The 21,022-nt window shown below is 51.4% G+C and overlaps 1 protein-coding gene across 2 annotated transcripts in view; it reads left to right on the top strand.

Annotated features, from left to right (window-relative positions):
* Nucleotides 1–21,022, top strand: part of FSTL4 (follistatin like 4) — a 450,257-nt gene that overhangs the window by 192,737 nt on the left and 236,498 nt on the right. For both annotated transcript variants that reach the window (XM_067731745.1, XM_067731746.1), the window contains one exon: nucleotides 9,348–9,596. In XM_067731745.1, coding sequence (XP_067587846.1) covers nucleotides 9,348–9,596 — 249 coding nt within the window. The remainder of the gene's footprint in view (nucleotides 1–9,347; nucleotides 9,597–21,022) is intronic.

Here is a 21,022-nt window from a genome sequence, read left to right as displayed (position 1 = left end):
ACAGCAGAAGTAGAACCTGATCTTTGCCCTGAAGCCACAGGGACTACCGCATGCCCGCCCTGGAGCTCTGGGTGACTGTGAAGTCCGGCTGCGGAGGCCCTGCCCCAGGGCCTGCTCTTCTGTCAGGGGAGCCACAGGAACAGGGGGTGAGAAGTGCTGAGTGCTGGCAAACAGCTAGAAAAAGCTCCAGGCCAGCAGTCTGGGAGCCCGTTTTAAGTGGAGTATGCCTGTGGGAGGCCCCAGGGAGAACGCTCTTAGAAATCGTGAGTCAGGTAGGTTTACTGTCATCATACAATATAGAGGGAGAGATGGCATAACAGTGCACAGGGCTCCCAGAGGGGAGAGATACACCAGGACTGAGTGAGGTAAGTGGGCCTGCAACGTTCACAGGACCAGGGCCCATGCCATGGCTACCTTTGAAACTGAGCTCTGGGCTCGCCTGGCAGGGACCCTGAGGTGTGGAGTGGAGCCTGCTGCGTTTGGGCTTCAGGCCAGTGCTGTTCACTGTGCCCTGAGAATGTGTGATTTCAGACTCCCTCAGAAGCTGGGCAGACTTTACTTGGGTCAAGCAAACTCCCAATGTAAGGGAAACCGCAAGGGAAGCATTTCTTCGAGATATTATGAAGCATGCTATTGTGAGTCTGCCTTTTTTTTGTGTGTGTGTGAGTCTGCCTTTTAAAACCAGGCAATACTTTCCATATAAGTATGCTCCCCTTTTCATTAAGGCAGGCCTCCTGAAGACTGTAACCAGCCCACGCTTGTATACACTTATATCAGTAAACCCAAATGGCTTTATTTTTCAGTCTTATTTATTCAACCTGTCAGTAATTCCAAATGTCTGAATTGAGCACTTACTATGTGCCAAGCCCTTCGCATGAATCAGCTCATTTAATCCTCAAAAAAAAAAAAAATCCTGTAAAGGGCAAACCATTGTTATCCTCATTTTTAAATTAGAGGGAAAAGAGGGTGGGGAACTTGCCTGGAATCACACAGCTAACAAGGCCAGGAGCCCAGGGCTGGGTCAATGTGAGGTTTAACCACGGGTTGCTTGAAACCCAGATGTGGTTCAGGGTTCACGTGAGCACTAAGATGGGTTCACTCGCACCCGACCGGCTCCAGCTTGTTCTCACCCTCCCACACCAGGTGCCTTTCAGCACGTGAGAGTTCAGCAGAGCTGAGCTCAGTGGTTTGGGGTCTCATTTCCTCCCTCTGGGGTCTTTTGTGAGGCTGGGGGCTCCAGAAGAAGGAGCTGCCCCAGGTAGGAGGCAAGGGTGCAAGTCCTGGCAGCCGACTCAGATGACATCTGTAGGCACTTTGTGGCACTGGGAAAATTATCCAGCGCTTGGGAATAAGGACAAGGGAGGGTGGCAAGTTCTCCCCGTGTCATATGGGAACATGTTTTAGCAGTATAAAAACGATATACTGATCCATGCTACAGAGTTGTACTTTTGTTCAACTCACTATTTTGTGTTAATTAAAGGCCCAGACTGTGCAGTTACATGTTAACTTACAGATTTGTTTCCAGTAAAGATGCAAACTATTTCTTTCTGGTGGAAAAAATAACCCCCAGACAGTATGGTGTTCTTGCCCTGTAGGTCATTACCTGGCGGTGTGACTCTCCTGGCTATCTCATCCCACCTTCTCTCTCCAATGCCTGTGTACCTCCTCCAACTCTCCTTTGAACCAGCTGCACCCTCCTGCAGGTCCCTCATTACTGAGTTGAATATATCTTTAACACTTGCTTATTTTTTATTCTCATCAGAGTCCTGTTTTCAAGTTTTTGGAAAGTATACGTTGGCACTTATGTTCTTCATCCCTGACTGGAAATAACTGTCTTCAGAAGCCCTGCCCAGGGACCTTGGACAGTGTGTAGCACCCTAGTCTGTGTTTTGGCTTGATGCAGAATTGGTTAGAATCAAACTCCTCAGGCAGAACTGAGAGCCCGCTGAGGGTTAAAGGTCCTCCTTCCTCTGTCCGTGGGACAGGCATTTCTGGCTTTGACCTAGTGGTGTGTTTTGAAGCCAATTTGTTAGACCTTAATTTAGTATCTGTGAGCCATACACAGAACAGGTTAAGTTACCTTCCAGCGATGGGTAACCATATGGTGCTGTTAAGCTTTGGGAGCTGGAAAATTGGTCACGTGTTTCCGAGCTGGTCAAACTTCCATTTTCATGAAGCGCACAGTGCTCTCGGCGTAGGCTGTGCTGTGTGGTCACTGAGAGAACATCACGTCTGCCCACTAGTCATCTGAACAATTTCAGGGGAAAAGCCCAGAGGAGGGGAGCAGGGGGCCACTGAAGCTGAAAGACATCATAATGGAGGGAGGGGGTCGCGGACCCGGTGTCCGTGCTTGAGGAGTGGGTTTGGGATTCGATGTTCGAAGATCCAAGCAGCGCTTCCTCCTGTGACTCTGTAAACCTCCAGCCCTCAGAGAATTTGCTAAACTGGCCTCCTAGCTGCATAATCAGCAGCAGAAAGCCTACCGGCCAGGGCTGCGGACATTTGTATGTGTCCTGATGTTGGAGAAGCTCAGACTATGGACATCTGAACCCTCCTGGCCTGAGTTCCTTGAGGCAGGGATCGTATTCCTGACTGAGCAGATTATCCCAAGTCCGAGGGATTTGAGGTGAGACTCATTCAAATCTAGGCTGTACCACCTACAGCCTGCTTGCTGTCTGACCATAGGCATGTCACCGCTTGACTCGTATTTCCCAGTCTGTAAAATGGGCACACATACAAATACATTCAGAGTGAGGCCTGTGTGTCTACTTCACAGGGCTGTTACAAGGATGAAATGAGGATTAGATGAGCTCATGTAAGTGTTAGGCATGGTGCCTGGCCATTGGCACGCCTCAGTAAACAGGAGTTTACCGTTTACTCCGTAACTAGGAGTTACTTTAAGCAACAGCCCCCTGGCTGGGTACTACTGGAAATGCACATCTCCCTGGGCGGAATTGCAGATTCTCTTTCCAACCCTTGAGCGTGAATGAGACTTTGCAGGGCAGAGGTGGACCCAGGGCAGCCGCAGTACTCAGGTCACCCAGAGAATATGGAGGTTGCCACCAAGGGGGCCAGTGCTGAGAGACCGGGAGAGCTTTTCTCGTCCCCACCAGCAGCCTGTGAGGTGCTAAGAGCCTTGTGGCCTGTGAGGGTGTTTGAGGACGGACCCTTTCAGCCAGGCGTGGAGCTAGGAGTGCTGAACGCCAGGAGATGGGGCCTCCCTCCAACATTCAGTTCCCAAGAGCTGACTGCAGGCTTCCAGGGAACCAGAGTTGCCCCACTTCCCCGGGGGTACAGCTGGGCAACGCGGCAAATTTGACTCTACAGACTGGTTCTGCCCCAGTGAGGTCTGCCTGGGAGCAATCCAAGGCCTCTCTCTGTGCCGCCCCCTTGCTCTGTACACAGGGCTCCGGGCCCCCAGGCTGCTGTTCTCTCCCCGGCCTGGGGCTCTGCCTCCTGACTTTCAGGTCTCAGGTCAAATCTCACGTTCTCAAGGCAGAAGACCTAAATAGACATTTCTCCAGAGAAGATATACAGATTGCCAACAAACACATGAAAGGATGCTCAACATCACTAACCATTAGAGAAATGCAAATCAAAACTACAATGAGCTATCACCTCACACCAGTCAGGATGGCCATCATCAAAAAATCTACAAACAATAGATGCTGGAGAGGGTGTGGAGAAAAGGGAACACTTTTGCACTGCTGGTGGGAATGTAAATTGATACAGCCACTATGGAAAACAGTGTGGAGGTTCCTTAAAAAACTAAAAATAGAACTACCATACAACCCAGCAATCCCACTACTGTGCATATACCCAGAGAAAACCATAATTCAAAAAAGTCATGTACCGCAATGTTCATTGCAGCTCTATTTACAATAGCCAGGACATGGAAGCAACCTAAGTGTCCATCGACAGATGAATGGATAAAGAAGATGTGGTATATATATACAATGGAATATTACTCAGCCATGAAAAAAAATGAAATTGAGTTATTTGTAGTGAGGTGGATGGACCTAGAGACTGTCATACAGAGTGAAGTCAGAAAGAGAAAAAAATACCGTATGTTAACACATATATATGGAATCTAAAAAAAAAAAAAATGGTTCTGAAGAACCTAGGGTCAGGAGAGGAATAAAGATGCAGACATAGAGAATGGACCTGAGGACATGGGGAGGGGGAAGGGGAAGCTGGGACGAAGTGAGAGAGTAGCATGGACATATATACACTACCAAATGTAAAATAGATAGCTAGTGGGAAGCAGCTGCATAGCACAGGGAGATCAGCTCTGTGCTTTGTGACCGCCTAGAGGGGTGGGATAGGGAGGGTGGGAGGGAGACGCAGGGGGAGGGGATATGGGGATATATGTGTATTTATAACTGATTCACTTTGTTATAAAGCAGAAACTAACACACCATTGTAAAGCAATTATACTCCAGTAAAGATGTTAAGAAATATAAATAAATAAATAAAGTAAAATGAAAGCCCCCCCCCCCAAAAAAAGAAGGTTTCCCTGACCTCAGATGAAAGTCGGCCCACCACAGCGCCCTACTTAGCTCCTTCCTGGCCTTTTCCCCAACCCACATTTGTCTTGTGTGTGTGTTTGCCTGTTCACGCTCTCGTGTGTCTTCCTGCACTGTACTGTCAGTGCCCTGAGGACAGTGTCCCAGTCTGCCTTGTGTCCCCAGCACCTAGAATAGGGTCTGGCCCATGGGAGGTGCTCCGTAAGTATTTGTTGGATGAATAGGTGGTTGGAGGGCTGGCCGGCAGGCACTCCCGAAGCACCCCGTTGTTACCACCCACCGCATCTGGTGTGTAGAAACTGCACTGGCTGCAGACCTGGGTCTCTGCCTGGCTCTCGCATAAACCCAAATTCTGCAGCCACTTCCAAGGCACTTGTCTGGTCTCTGCTAAACAGAGTCAAAGTTTACCAGACGCTCTGTCTCCAGACCCCCTTGGGCATGTCTGGGGCTATGAGGTAGGGACACGTACTGGGATCATCGCCTTCAGCCCCTGCCTGATACAGCCCACACAGCTACACCTCTGTACACACACCACTCTTCGCTCTAGGTCTTTAAAGAACCTGACCATGACACGGGATATGGGCTGCAGCTCCCCGGCGGACCCATATCAATGCACAGAGAATAAAGCCTATAATCTGTGTGTAAGGGGCTATGTCTGCTGACAGGTGGGCCCCTCATTCCTGGACAAACACCTTCTGTCTGCAGCAGCCGGAGGCCACTGCGATGCCAGACAGGGGTTCACGGCAGGCAGCATTGAGGCCATCAGCGTGCAGGGCGGCCGGTACTCGGGGCTGCACCTGTCGCCTCTCGTCTTCTGCGTCCACGTCCCACTCTTCTTGGCCTTGGGCCCTGCAGAGTGTGCAGCCACCGTAGAGCCAAGCCATCGCCTCACTGTGGCTTTGTGGAGGGGTGGGGCGAGGTAGTGGGCGTCTCAGCCCCAGCCCTTTGCTGGGACACTGAGGCCGGCCGGAGGGGGCCTAGGCAGCACCGCCCACAGAGACCTAGAATGACCTCCGCAGGCTGGGAAAGGGGAGGGGCTCCCCTCAGTAGGCAAGGACAAGTTCTCAGGTGAAATGCTGCCCTGGGCAAACATGCCCGAAGTGGAATTAGCATCCCAAAGAGGAACTCGAAGGGGTTTCCCCTTGTGTGCCACTCAGGACATGATCCCTGAGAGGGGAGAGCTCACTGGTTTACTCTGTGAAGAACCAGTTTCAGAGACTGAGTCAGAGTTTGGGGGCAAAATAACTGAACTGTCTGTGCTCTGTGCTGTGGTCAGAGGTGAGAAACCAAGGAAGGAGGCTTCCTGCTCTGGGTGAAGGAGGAAGGCTTCTCCCTCTGATCCCTCCCCTGGGGTCGGGCGGGCTTGACTCCCCCACGGCTAACCTCCACCACCTGCAGATCCCTGGTCTGTGGCGGTCAAATCCAGAATCCTTATTTGAATTGCAGAGGGAGGCTTTAGCACCGACTGGTACAAATGGACTTGTTTCTTCTGCCACCATCACTTTCATGTAACAATTCCCATGTCTGACCATGTCAGGTACATTTAATTAGTGTTGAAAAGCAGCTTATTTGGTGAGATGATCAGTTTCTAACCCGGGTAAATGACTTTCTTTATGACTATAAATTAAGCACATTATATCTTTTTCAGGCATCATGGTCGTCCTCATAAATACTGTAGGCAGTTGCTGGCAGTCTCACTTGGTTACCTTTCCCATTACTGTTTTATCATCGTCCTGGTAGGAGGGGGGAATTCATTCTGTTTTCATAACAAGGAGGAAGTGGTGACAAGGGCCTCATTTAATGAAACATGCTTGGCCGGCGTCTCGGAGGCCGGGGTCGGGACCCCAGGCCGCCCCCATGCACGGCATTCTCCGCTTGTTCAGGGGGCCTACTGGCCACAGACTGGGAAGGGCAGGTGCAGGGCTTTCAAGGTACTTTTGTCTTAATTGCAAATAATTAGGAATCAAATATTTGCCAACAGCCCATTTCCATGTCAGAGAGAACCTGAGTGTTCTTGGCCACTTCGATGAGCACAGGTTGGCACAACTGTTTTCTTAACACTGACCCCTCAGAGCACAGTGTGGGGGAGGCGCTCGGAGCCACACCTGCAGGATGATCAAACCTGGACGTCGGAAGCGCCACGTGCAGCGCTGGTCCTCAGAGGTGTTGGGTGCAGCCTGGGCACGTGCGCATCTCAGAGGGGATAGGATCAGGTAGAGAGGATTCTCCCCACCCCCGTCCACAGCTCACTGGCCTTCCTTTGATGCCTGCCCTGGATTAGGTGGTCTCTGAAGGGCCTCGCTGCACTGCCACTCCTGTTTCTAGTCCCCTTTACCCCAGAGGAGGCCCACCTCTACGGACAGTTGCCTCCCCTTCATGCCTCCATCCCTCCAGCTCCCCACGTGGAGGTGGCAAGGGAGGCACACCCCTGAACAGTCACTACATGCGGGGGCCCTTTCCACCTTCCCATCCCAGCTTCTAGCCTGGGGGTTAAGCACCGAAACAGTTAGGGAGAACAGCTTTGAAAACTATTGTGTTTCTTAAATTCTGAGTGAGGGGCAGACTCAAGAAAACAAAGGCCCTGTACCCGTGGGGCGTCCTGAGGCCAGAGAGTGGGGCAGACCCTCTCAGGGTCAGGGGGTTCAGAGAGGGGCCCTCGGACTGGAGGTGGCAGCAGGCACCTGGTGGAGGAAGTGGACCCCAAGGGTGCATTGAAGCTGATATACCAGAGAGAGCCCAGTGTGGGCAGGTAGCACAGCCGGGGCAAAAGCACCAAAGCAGGAACTGAAAGACCAGAGGCTCGGAAGGTTGGGCTTTGTTTCTTCAAAATGGGGTGGCTAGTGGGTATCCTTCTCATCCCACAGGGCAGCTTATTAAAATAGTGATACAGTGGCAGTACTTTGTGGGAAAGAAACAAAGGCTGATATTTTTAGAGCTGGTTAGTTTCTTCCAATAGCCTCTGGTGCTCTCCAGGATAACCCATTTTCCAGTAACCCAGGAGAATCATACTAATCAAACACACTCCGTGGCAAAGCAGCCATAAGCACCCTGGGTGAAGGGCCTCCGGCCCAGAGCCTCCCACTGCCGAGTGCCTTGGCTCCCCGCCGCCTGTCAGCCTTGACAGGAGGGTGCACGCTGGGGCCGGTGAATGCCACCTAACCTTCGCGGTGACGCGCCAACAGTTAGCCAGGTGGACAAAGGAGATTCCCACGCCCACTTACACTCTGCACTTTTATGCTGCTCAGAGATATTTTGACCTTCTAGTTTATTATGATTCAAGAAAAAGTCAATATTTCTCAGCTTGCCAAGGCTGGAGGAATTTAAATGAGTTATTGAATCAAGCAGTTAATCTACCGATAACTGACTTTTTCTTTTCAAATCTATAATGATGAAAAACAGACTCAACCAAAAACAAGGTTTTTTTTTTTTCCTTAGGCATGTTCATCCCATGGGGTAGGACTTGAGGCTGAAAGTTCAGTCTTGACGGCCCAGGCCATTCTGTCTTGCCAATATTTTGAAGAAGATTTAATTAAAACTTGAAAGCAAAAACCTCTGTGGCCATAAAATCTGCATTCATGTTTTAATTATTTGCGTCTTGATAGCCCTTTATAATTCTCAAGTTGCTGTCTGTTGCCATTAATGCCACGTGGCAATCATCCAGTTTTCTGGACTCTTCGGAGGAGAGTCACGTTGGTGGTAGTTGCTTATTTGGCCCTCCATGTAAGTGTACCTTTTCAGCAATAAGCCACTCTACCAGCTGTCCTGCTGCTTTGCTGTGTGAGCTCTAGACACCACGGCCTGAGCTCACTATGGGCATGTGTTGGGTGCAGGAGACACACGACAACATGGCAAGTGTGAGACCCGAAGGAACACAGCAGCTGCTGTTTCCATGGTCTCAGCCTTCTTGCCCGTGGCTGCAGGCTGCAGGATTTTGCTAGAAAGGACTGAGCAGTGGACAAAGGCTGCTGGTGCCACCACTGCTGTTGTGTCCTAGAGAACTGTATTCTCCTCAGAGGAATAGGTCAACTTTTGGCCTCCCTGCCTTGGCTGCCCCCCGATCCTGAAACTTAAGAGTACCATTTTCGGGCTTCCCTGGTGGCGCAGTGGTTGAGAGTCCGCCTGCCGATGCAGGGGACACGGGTTCGTGCCCCGGTCCGGGAGGATCCCGCATGCCGCGGAGCAGTTGGGCCCAGGAGCTATGGCCGCTGAGCCTGTGTGTCCGGAGCCTGTGCTCCGCAACGGGAGAGGCCCCAACAGTGAGAGGCCCGCGTACCGCAAAAAAAAAAAAAAAAAAAAGAAGAGTACCATTTTGTCCTTACTCCCTAGACCCCACCACGGCTCCCCAGTCCCTAACATATCAGACCAAAATGCCTCTGCTTGGCTGTCTGAGTCTATAAGGCAGAACCACGCCTTGCTACCCTTATCCCCCCACCCCACACCGTCTCCTCCCAGAGACAGGCAAGTGCTCCCTGCACTGTGGTTACGGGAGCCTTGGCTCAAGCCCTCTGTCCCTTGGAAAGCCCTCCTCCGCTCAGTCAGCAGGGTCCATCGGTACTTTGCCAGCTCCGTGTGGCCCTCTGTTTACTCCTCCCTTCCAGGATGGGCAGGGGTTGTGTCTGAGATGTTTGGCGAGAGCCAGCCAAAAAACCTGGGTTCTACACAGCAGGGCACTGCTTGTAGCACCCCCGCCAGAGGGGCAGGGGCTCCATGGGGCGCCCGAGCCCCCAGGCCTGAGCTTCACAGCCTCTGCTCACCACAGCCTGAAAGAGCCACACACCCCCGCGTGCTCACGGCTGACCTTCTGTGTTTGTGTGCCGGCAGGGCTTTCCGGCCACCGTGGGCTGCCGGCCTCCTGCAGGAAGAAGTTCTGCAGCCACGGGAGCAGGTGCGCGCTCAGCAGGGAGACGGGGGAGCCCGAGTGCCGGTGCCTGGAGGCCTGCAGTCCCAGCTACGTGCCCGTGTGTGGCTCCGACGGGAGGGTTTACGAAAACCACTGTGAGCTCCACCGTGCTGCTTGCCTGCTGGGGAAGAAGATTGTCATCGTCCACAGCAAGGACTGTTTCCTTAAAGGTAGGAAGACGGCTCCCTGCTTCTATGCTCGTAGGTTGTGTCATGGATTTGCTAATGCCTTTCTGACAAATGACCTGGGTGCTGCGTCTTACAGGTTAAATGTGTTTTTAAAAAAAGAGAAAGAGGAAAGAGTCTTAACAACATAGCAGCAGCATTATTTCAGAGATGCGTGTTCATTTGTGTCCACCTCCAGAGGCCCTTGCCCTTAGAGGAAGGCCCTGGGAGACCAGAAGCCAGGGAGGCCCACTAAGCCCTGGGCTGGTGCAGAGCATGTGTCCAGTAGGAACCAGGCTGAAAGGCACCGCCCAGGTCTCTTGCACAGGGTAGGCACTGCCCAGGTCTCTTGCGTAGGGTGGGCCCTGCCAGGTGGCGGCAGAGAGCACGTTGGCCCCTCCGGACAGTGTCTCGTGAATCAGGAGACCATGCTGTGTGTAGAATGTGGCCGGATGGACCCCGCGGTCCAGTGGTTCCCAGTATGGTGGGCACTCCAGCTCTGGCCTAGAGCGGTCACCTGGCCTGTCCAGAACACCTCTGAGTAAGATGAGGAAGGCCCTGCAAGAAGGTGTCCGTGGAGTTGGGGCCAAAGGGTTCATGCCCTCTGCTGGGCTTGAGTGAGAGGGGCAGTGCCAGCTCCCAGTGGATGGTAAGAGCCTCAAGGGCAGAGCCCGTGGCTCTTGGGGCACGAATATAGTCTCAGCACGTGGCTCAGGGCCTTGCACCAAGACGTCAACAACTCACAGACGCTCAAGCATATGAGAGCTAGACCGCAAATTCCCGTGTTCACGTGGCCCCAATGAATGGTGCATGCCACAGCCTGTAGGAATATTGGTGATGCTGAACCCAAATGGCCGCACGTGAATAAATCAGACGATGTGAGACGGGAGAAGCAGCACTTGGGCAGGTGGGAACAGGCCCACTGGCCCGAGCCAGGGGACGCTGGAGGTGGGGAGCCCAGCTGCATGAGGTCCGAGACGTGCTGTGGGGCAGGGCCGGGAGGGGAGGAGAAAGCCTGGATGGAGCCCCGCTGCAGAGTGCTGGTGACACTGACAGAAAAGGGCTTCTGTGTGGTCACAGCTGGGAGCCTGGGTGCCCAGAGGGAAGGGCAGAGCTGTGGTCTCACTTGCACAGGCGCCAGGACCATGTGGCAGGAGGATTCACAGTGGAGGAGTCCAGGTCTGTGGGCCTTCTGCACCCTGAGAAAGGGCAGCTTTCCCACCTCGTCCACGGGCCCTGGCAGTGGGGTCCTGGAGCAGGCGGGTCTCCAGAAAGCTGAGTTTATCTTGTGATGGGAAGTCTTGGACCCTTTCATGGCCATGCTTATGACATGAATGCTGACGTGCTTTAGAAATCGTGAGGCCCAATGTGGAATCAAGACAAAATGAGCCCAGGAAATATGTCCAAGGCCTGGAAGCCCTGCCCAGCCCAGGTCTGCCGATGCCTCAGCAGCCGTGAGCACTAAAACACTTGACCACTTTCTCCATCCAGCCTTATTGGCCATGTTGAATTTTATAGACTGATGTTCCATTCTCCGGTTTCCAGTATCCCCCAACTTGCATCTTTCTAAAGGTTTTTATTTCTGCATCAGAGTGTGCATAGCCTCCCTCACCATCGGTTATTCAAACAGCATTTCTTATGTCCCGTGAGGGAAAATCACCCACCACAAAACCTGCCATGGTGAGGGATGCTGGGGGAGAGCTGGAGAGCGTGCGGGAGGGGCAGGCAGATTAGGTCTTGCCTCTGCTTCGTGCTGATTGAATTTATTCACCAAATCCTTCTGATTCGTTGGGTTTTTCACCGATTTTGTGAATTCCCACCCACTTGAGTGGCAGACAGAGCTGCTCTGCAAAAGATCCCTTTTCGGTGGAAAGGGGTACCTACAAAGTCCCAGAGGGACCTGGGGTTGCAGCCCAGTTCTGTGACCTTGGGTGCATGACTCCGCCTCTCTGGGCCTTTTCCTCAGCTGTAAAAAGGGGCTGTTGGCAGTTCCCACCTGCTCCGTGGAGAAAAGTAAAGGAGATGCAGCACAGAGACCACTTAGCGTGGGCCGGGTGTGTTACACGTGTCGGGTATTAATGACACCTGTTGTCATCATTTATCTAATTCAGTGTGGCCTCAGGCCTGGAGCAGAGAGGTGCACAAGCTGTGAGGGGAATGCAGAGGCAGGAACAAGGGCTCTGACAAGCAGGTCTTTGGCCCGGATGGCTTGCTGGTAGATGGAGAGTGGGAGAGGAACGTGCTGAGAGTCAGGCCCTCAGGCTATCCTGGAGATGCCCACCTGGGGCTAGGGCTCTCCCGTCTGCAGCCCTGGCCCCATGGGTCTGGACCCCATGGAGAAGCCTTCACTGCCTCTGGTTCAGCATCAGCTCCAGTTCCTAGGCAGGAGGCCAGCCAGCCTCTCCTTCTCTAGCATTTCCATAGGGAATGCCCAGCAAGCAGTAGAGATCTGTTCACTGGTCCCAGGGCCTTGGAGGGCACGGAGGCAGCCAGGCCTAGGAGGGTGCTTTGGGAGCGCACTTCTTCACCTTCGCCAGAACCATGGCTCCAACGGGGAGCGGGGCGTAATGGATTGACAGAGGGCTGGGGGGCAGGCAGGATGAGATTCTTGGGAAAAAACCTGGTGGGTATAAAGGACAGCTTCCTTCAGTCCTCACCCCAAGATGGCAGCAGAGTATTTAATGCCATCTTGAGCTCCATTGATGATCCCAAATTTCCAGGGAGTTGTTGATCCAGGAAACTTAAAAACACCTTTTTCCCATGCAAACAAAAATTCTAAAATCATGATGTTTCACTGTCTTTTCCTTCCAGCTTTACAAAGAGAAGTTATGACTTTACTCTCTGGGGCTTTCTCTGCCCCCAGAAGTCTCTATATTAGGACCGTCCTTATGGAGTTGGAGCGCCTAGAGCAAGGGGGATGGGGACGTGGTTGTGGGTTCCTAGGCGAGGCCACCGCAGTTCAGAGCACTCACTCTGCCACCAGAGCCCCTGAGCCCTCACTGGGGTGCGGAGGGTGTTCTCAGGGGTACCGCCTGGGGACATGACACTAACCCCTCTGCCAGGGAGGAGACGCAGCATTCGAAGCCCATGTACAAGAAAATTTGTGGTATCACATTCCCGTTGCCATGGCAATGGAATACTGTGTGAATACAGAATGAAATACAACATCATTTAGGGATCATTTGCTGGTGAGAAAATCAAAACTGAACTCAGCAGCCTTGCTTCAGCAGGTGTTGGCAGCTTCCATACCAGCAGTCCTGACTTCCCAAGCAGGGTCTCACTCGCTGAAAGTCAGGGGGACAAGGGAGGTGGGATACTGTCTCTCCTTCTCCTTGGGGCAAAATTAGAGCCACATTTGTCCTCGGTACCAAATATCACCAGTGAACACCAAGATAGTAGGTGGATTTCTCTGTACCTTTAACTTCTTCTAGAGTTTGTGTCTTAAAAGTTATCTTGTGACATGGCATTCCTATTTGTATACTAGCTGGCACTTTTAAAATGATTTTTCTGACTCAGTTCTGAATTCACGCTTTATCTCCTATACTGTTGGAGAAGACAGGCTTGCCACTCAGCTATCACTCACCACTCCTGGCTTGTATTATCCCAGATGATAGTGTCATTGTTGGGCAGTTTTCCCAACAAACCATGAAATTATGGAAGAAAGAAGCCTGTTAGGGTTTCAGTTCTAAACAGACCATTAAGCTTCCTTATCCTGCATGGAATTTGTAGGTACGCTTTGGTGCCTCTGAGGGGAGTTCCCAGGCTTATGAAATCAGAGAAAATAGTTGCCGCTTTTTATTTTAAAAATTAAACATGCTATAGGCTCACTAATAAACCTTTTCTTCTTAAGTGTTACTAAACACAGGAATAAAAACCCAAACATCTGTTACAAGTTAGCAGAGCAGATAGATCTTGCTGCCAAAGACTTCTTTTGGGTATTTAGTTGTTGTTGTTACTTCACATCTTACTGCTTTAGAAACATAAATTGAGTCCCATGCCTCCAGGGCATTCCCACACTTCGACAAGTCTCCTCTGCCCTGCCAGGGAGAGCTACTCACATTCCCAGCTGTATCGGCCCAGCCCCAGAGACTCAGCGTCCCACGGTGTGGGAGCAGCGGGCGCAGGGCCGTGTTGGTGGTGGCAGGCATCCTAGGGGATTTGGCTTCACGCTGCTGGAGCGGTCCCTACAGCAGGAAGGTGCTGGGGCCTGCGGAGAGGCCCATGCTGAGGGAGCAGGTGGCACAGGACCAAAGGCACCGGCTTTAGGTCAGCCGTGGGGCCGTTCCACACCGCCTTGGAGAAGACACATAAGCTCTGTCTCACTCACTGCGTCTGTAAGATGGGAATGATGATAGCGCCTACCTCATGGTGTCGTGAGCGTAAAATGAGCAGTGCCAGTCACATCATGAGCGCTCTTCTCTAAGCAGTATCACAGCACTCCAGAGGACGGTGTTGTCATTGCAGACATCAGGGCACGGTCGAGAGGCAGACGCAGGAGGCTGTAAGAACCCTGCCCGCATGTGACCACGCTGGATATGGGCTTAGAGGTCAGGCGTGTGGATGTTCTGTGAACAAGGGGAGAGAAGAACATTTGTCCTCCACGTGTATTTAACGAATGACTGGAATTTGACCTCCAAATGATCAAACTTCTATCAGCTTCTCCAACTACCTTGGTTTTTTTTTTTTTAATTAGAGTAAAACCGTTTTACAATGTTGTGTTAGTTTCTGCTGTACAAGGAAGTAAACCAGCTATATGCACACCTACATCCCCTCCCTCTTCGACCTCCCTCGCCCACTTTACCCCCCATCTAGGTCATCCCAGAGCGCCGGGCTGAGCTCCCTGAGCTATACAGCAGGTTCTCAGTAGCTTTCTATTTTACACATGGTAGTGTATTTATGTCAAACCTAATCTCCCAGTTCATCCCGCCCTCCCCTCCCCTTCCCCACCCACCCCGTGTCCACATACCTGTTCTCTACACCTGCATCTCTATTCCTGCCCTATAAGTCGGCCTTGCTTTTTGAAAAGAGATGCAGTGAGTCATCCAAGTTCACCCCGTGAGCTAGTAGAGATGGAAGAGAAGAACCAAGAGCTCTTGATTCCAGGTCTAGAGGAAGTTTCTGGAATGCCTGAAAGGCCCTCAGGAACTGTCAGTTGAGCCTGAGGGAGGGATTGGTCCACCAGAGGATGAGAAGGGGAATGTCTGGGGAGGGAGCTGGAGAAGAGACATTTGAGGTGAATCTTGAAAGGTGAGTGAGGGCATCCTAGGGTGCGGACGGGACAGAGCAGGTGATTCAGATGCAGGTCCTGGGTGCGGGGGGGCGGTGGGTGGGGGATGGTGACGGAGACTACAAGTGAATGCAGACAAGTGGGTAAGAGTGAGGCCTGTGTGCCAACCTAGGTAATTTGAACTCAAGCTGACTGAGTGTCAGATAAGATAGTCCAGCTTTCCCGTTTCCCAGATGGGAACCCGGAGGCCCGGAGAGGACGAGTACCTGCCCCAAGTTCCACAGGCTCTGTCGCTACAGCCCACCCTTCATAATCACCCCCAGCTTCAGGGCTCTTTTTAATTCGGTCCCAGCAAGTCATGTTCACAGCAGATGCGACTGCTTTATCCTTTGCCCCCAGGAGAATTTGTGGAGGGAGGACTCAGGAGCCATGGTCAGTGGGAAAGGCCTCTGCTGCTGGGCTGGGCCTCCCTGCTATGCAGGTCAGCAAGAGGCCCAACTGGGAGCTTCTCTGGGAGAGCTGGCTCAGTCACCCCGAACCCACAGGGCCTCTGCACACCAGAGCGCCAGACCACTTCCTCTCCCCTAAGGAAGGAGTGGGAAACTCAGCATCTCCCAGAGCTGCCAGAGGAGGCTGGAGACGAAGCCTCAGAGCCTCTGGGGCATGCCCACTGTTAGCTTGCTCTGGCCTCTGGGCATTGGCCTCTACTTTCTCTCCAGCCCCCCTACCTGTTTCCAGTTTCTTCCAATTGCCCTTCAACTCCTGGTCCCACCTGCATTCTGTCCAAAGGCCGCTGCTGCTTCCCCAGCCCTCGCAAAGGAATCTCTCTGTACCCTTCCTGTCCTTCACTTTGAGCTCCACACAGGGGGATGTGGCCATTTGCCACCAAGCTGTCTCTCTTCAGAGATATTGGTGTTTTTTTTTTTAATTTTATTGAAGTTTAGTTGATTTACAATGTTATGTGTACAGCAAAGTGACTCAGTTATACATCTGTATATTCTTTTTCATATTCTTTTCCATTATGGTTTATCAGAGGATATTTAATATAGTTCCCAGTGCTATACAGTAGGACCTTGTTGTTCATCCATCATGTATATACTAGTTTGCATCTGCTAATCCAAACTCCCAGTCCTTCCCTCCCCTACCCCCAGGCCCCTTTGCAACCACAAGTCTGTTCTCTATATTTGTGGATCTGTTTCTGTTTCATAGATACTCATTTGTGTAGTATTTTAGATTCCACATATAAGTGAAATATGGTATTTGTCTTTCTCTTTCTGACTTACTTCACTTAGTATGATGATCTCTAGTTGCATCCATGTTGCTGCAAATGGCATTATTTCATTCCTTTTTATGGCTGAGTAGTATTCCATTGTAGATATGTACCACATCTTCTTTATACATTCACCTGTCAATGGACATTTAGGTTGTTTCCATGTCTTGGCTATTGTAAATAGTGCTGCTATGAACATAGGGGTGCATGTATCTTTTTGAATTATAGTTTTGCCTGGATACATGCCCAGGAATGGGATTGCTGGATCATATGACAATTCTATTTTCAGTTTTTGAGGAACCTCCGTACTGTTCTCCATAGTGGCTACACCAATTTACATTCCCACCAACAGTGCAGGAGGGTTCCCTTTTCTCCACACCCTCTCCAGCATTTGTTATTTGTAGGCTTTTTAATGACGGCCATTCTGACTTGTGTGAGGTGGTACCTCACTGTAGTTTTGATTTGCATTTCTCTAATAATTAGAGATGATGAGCATCTTTTAATGTGCCTATTGAATATCTATATGTCTTTTTTGGAGAAATGACTATTTAGGTCTTCTGCCCATTTTTCAATTGGGTTGTTTGTTTTTTCATTATTGAATTGTAGGAGCTGTTTGTATACTTTGGAAATTAAACCCTTGTCGGTCGCATCATTTGCAAATATTTCCTCCCAGTCCATAGGTTGTCTTTTCATTTTGTTTATGGTTTCCTTTGCTGTGCAAAAGCTTATAAGTTTGATTAGGTCCCATTTGTTTATTTTTGTTTTTATTTCTATTGCCTTGGGAGACTGACCAAAGAAAACATTGATGCAGTTTATGTCAGAGAATGTTTTGCCTGTGTTCTCTTCTAGGAGCTTTATGGTGTCATGTCTTATATTTCAGTCTTTAAGCCATTTTGAGTTTATTTTTATATATGATGTGAGGGTGTGTTCTAGCTTCATTGATTTACAAGCAGCTGTCCAGCCTTCCCAACACCACTTGCTGAAGAGATAGACATTGTTGAATGTCCACTGGGTGCCAAGGCTGTGCAGGACCTGAGGATACCAGTATGATCAGGATGCCAGGCCTGACATCATGGAATTAACAGCCAAAAGAAGGTCGGGGTCTAGTCCCCAGTACCCCCACTGTCTGGGCCACTGTGTGGGGCTGCTGTAGCCAGAGACACCCCAAGATCTCAAGGACCAATGGGAGTCTTCACGGACCGTCTCCTTCTTGCAGCCTCCTCCATAGGTTCTGCCGGCATCAGTCCATCACCAAGAGCCTTCCAGCACAGTGGCCCTCGGGTCGCAGTCATCCCATTTATAGTATCTGCTTCCAGGATCAAGAAACATGACTTAAACATGTGTCCCCTCTGGGTATTTCCTCTAGGTTTTATGCAAGACAGTGTCCTGACATGAGCACCCTGCAAGTACACAAGAGTGCTGTCAGTTCAGCACGTGTGGTGTGCTTCACAGAACCACCACACTCTAAATACATTCCAGTAATTAAAAATTGCTAATAAGTTACTGAGCTGAGAAAGTCTCCCACTGCACTGATTTCAGTTATGGAAGCAGGTTGCAGTCTCCGAGGCCCCCCACAATGTTCCCTGTTGTTTCCCAGCACGCACTCCCTCTTATTCCAGCCCCTCCTTCTCTGTGTCCACTGACAGGCTCACACTCTTTCACCCTACAGCCTAAAGAGCTGGCTTCGTGCCAGCATCCCTCAAGGTACCATTTCACCTCTCCCCTCCTTGTCTCCCAGGCACCTGAAGCCTTGCCTGCGCTGGCTGCCTCCACTTTCCCAGCTCCCTGGCGCTCTGCCCACCAAGGCCTGCACCTGGCTCTCGTCCCCATTAAGAACACCGTATCCTTGTAAATGCCAAGTCCAGGTGGCACTTTCCAGGCTGGTCTTACTACATCCCTCCTACATGGGTATCCATCAGTCTTCCTGGTCCAGCCCCTGTCCCTCTGACTCTTCACAGGCCCCCTAGTTGTTCTCCCAGCTCCTGGTCAGATATTTCTTCAAACCCACCTTCCATGTGGCTTTAAGAGTGAACCCTCCAAGAGGGTTGTAACTCTGACCACGTGCTCTCCTGCTTGAACCCTTTCATCCATTCATCCAAAGAACATACACTTCCTATGAGTCGGGTCTACTCTGGGCACTGGGGATAGAGCACTGCCCAAACAGACAGGGCTCCTGCCCTCGTGGAGCATACAGACTTATGGGGGAGACAGTAAACAGGAGATGAGGTGTCTTAGGTGGTGACAAGTGCCAGAGAAGAGGAAGACAGGGAAAGAAGTTAGTGAGAACATCTAACATGAGAAGTGACTTTTGAGCAAAGGCCTGAAGGAGGCTGGGAGGTCAGGGAGGGAGGCATTTGAATATCCAGGGCACGAGCATCCCAGCGGAATAAATAGTGGATGCAAAGACCCTGTTGTGAGAGGTCTCCTGGCACTTTTGGGGATCAAAAAGGGGACTGGGGTTGTTGGAGCAGAGTGCAGAAGGGGAGAGACATCCAAGAGGTGTAGGGACAGATCATCCAGGTAAGGCCTTGTCCACACTGAAAGCCCAAACTCTTAGCCACTGTGCTATGTTTTCTTTCTAATTTCTACCACCCTCACCCAGGGATGGCCTTGAAGGGACCTCCTTCTTCATCACCACCCCAGAAAGCTTGAGGGGTGTGCTGTGGGCTGGAAAAGACGACCTGTCCAGGAGCTCATCACCAAGGATTTCTAGGTTCACGCTTTAACTGACATAAACCTATAGGGCCCAGGGGATTTCCGGCACAAGCCCCAAGGTGCCATCAGAACTTCTAGCAGGAGCAGCATCCTCCCTCTGTTACAACTTCTTGTTAGCTTGCGTGTCCTCCCACTATCTTGGATGTCCTTATGGGTGGGGAAATGCGATTTGTCTTTCTATTCTTTGCTTGTTGGAGGTGTTCCGTTCATTTCTTAGATGAACGCGCAAATTGATGATTATGTGTTATAGGGCCCACACAGTCCCACAGAGGGCCCCACGTGAGAGGATGGGAAGCCCTAGCTGGAGGCCCACCACGCAACACGAATCACAGGGTCCCGGCAAAGGAGGTGATAGATTCATTAGTAGGACCCTGCTCAAAGGGGCAGTGGGGGGAGCACGTCAGTGGGTGTTGAGGGAGCACGAGGAAGGAGGGAAGGAGAAGGAGGTGGGGTGGGGGGGTGACATGGAGCCTTCTGCCCCCCGTGGAGAGGAGGGAGGCCCTTGGTTCAGCCTGCTTCGCGCCATGTAATGGAACTCAGGCCAAAACTTGGGAGGCTTTGAATGACGATCAGGAGTCAAATGTTTAATTACTAGAGCGAGAAGTTGATTTGGGACTTCTTTAAGGTTCTCCCCTATTGCACCTTCAATTAAGATCAAGGCCCCCGTGGAGCAGCCGCTAAATGTCACCACATACTGAATCTCTGTGCTCAAGCCGTTTATTTAATTATCTGGGTGACAAACTCAGCAGCTGTCAGGCCAGCCACAGCTCAAACATGTTGACTCTGGGTCCCTGCCTGAAAGTGTTCCCTGCTTACTGACAGGCTGACGGCAAGGCCTTTCTCTCTCTTCTGTACACAGGGAGTCCCTTTCAGGTTCTTCTGTTCCCTGATGACATAGGTGTCAAAGGGGCCAGTGGCTGGGGAGACAGTGGGTACATGAGTCCAGCGAGGCCTGCAGGTCAGCCTGCAGTTCTTGGTTCTCAACCCCCTGACTCACCTGCAGCCCCTGCGGCTGGCATGGGTGCCCAGACTCCCTGCCTGCTTTTCTGGACAGGGAAGCAATGTACCAGTTTGGGCCATCTTTTTTCTCCAAAGAGAGGGAGATGCACTTATCACTGTGCCAAACTAACTGAAATAAAGCAGGGAAGTTTGGGGGTGGAGCAGACACACAGAGTGACCCAGGGAGAGGTAGGTGATGGCTAATCTCCCCCAGCAGAGCAGCCTCATCAAATGCATGAATAAGGAGATCCAACTCTCAGCCTGTGGAGGTGAGTCCCCACCTGGGACAGCCAAGGGGCAGAGCTACAGAAAGCTGGGGCCCAGCCCCCTGCAGCATCCTGGGGCTCAGGAACCGCCCGTTTTCCTATTGTGGGTGGACTTGTGCCTGGCCCAGAACATGGGGTGTCTTGAAGCTAATGAGAGCAGAGCTTCACAGTGACTCCCAGACTCGGGCACCCGGTCCCTGCAAGCCCTGCCCTCTGCCTTGATTCTTCCTGTGCTCACTTCTGCTTTGATGTGTTCCAATCCCTCATTAATGAAGGGAAGCAGAGTGAAGCTACTTTCAGAAAGCTCCCCTAAATGAAAGTAGTAGCATCACTCTGCTTGCAGGTAATTAAAATCACCAGGTGCAGGGGACTCTGTCCACTTGTTATACGCAGGGTGTGTGTGTTGTGTGTTTCTCTCTGCAGCTGGAGGAAAGAGCTCATCCAGTGACCTGGCAGACATGTCTGTTTACTTGTCTTCCTTAGGGAATTGTGTTCCACTGTCTGTCCCTTAGTCCTCTCCTGCCCACTTTGGTCAGCTGAGGTGTGGCCCACAGGCCTGTCTCCGGTGGACCAGCAAATGCCTCTGTGAGCCCCACATGCCCCTTACATTCTGCCTGGCTGAGTTCTCTGATCCTCTGCCCATACCTCTCTCTCTCTCCCTGTCTCTTGTGTGTGTAGCTCACTTAATCATTCCTGTTTCCATTAAAATATAGCAAGTTCAAGGTCTTTTTTATGGGCTTTGCAGAGACCTTCGCTTCACCCAGTCAGGTGGAGCTTCTGCACGCCCAGCTCTGCATGGGCCCTCGTAGCTGAGGTTGTGAATTTCTCCCCCACCTGAGCCTGTCCAGTGATTTCAGGAACCCAGGGGATGTTGGGTCTGATAGCAGAAGTTTTCCTGGTAGGGGGTAATGGGCAGGTAAAAGGGACTGAGGATGAGCTCTTTGCCAAGCTGCAG

This window comes from Pseudorca crassidens, chromosome 3 (genome assembly GCF_039906515.1).
Source record: "Pseudorca crassidens isolate mPseCra1 chromosome 3, mPseCra1.hap1, whole genome shotgun sequence".
Lineage (NCBI taxonomy): Eukaryota > Metazoa > Chordata > Mammalia > Artiodactyla > Delphinidae > Pseudorca > Pseudorca crassidens.
Note: the sequence above shows the minus strand (reverse complement) of the source record. Positions and strands in the feature narration are given on the sequence as shown.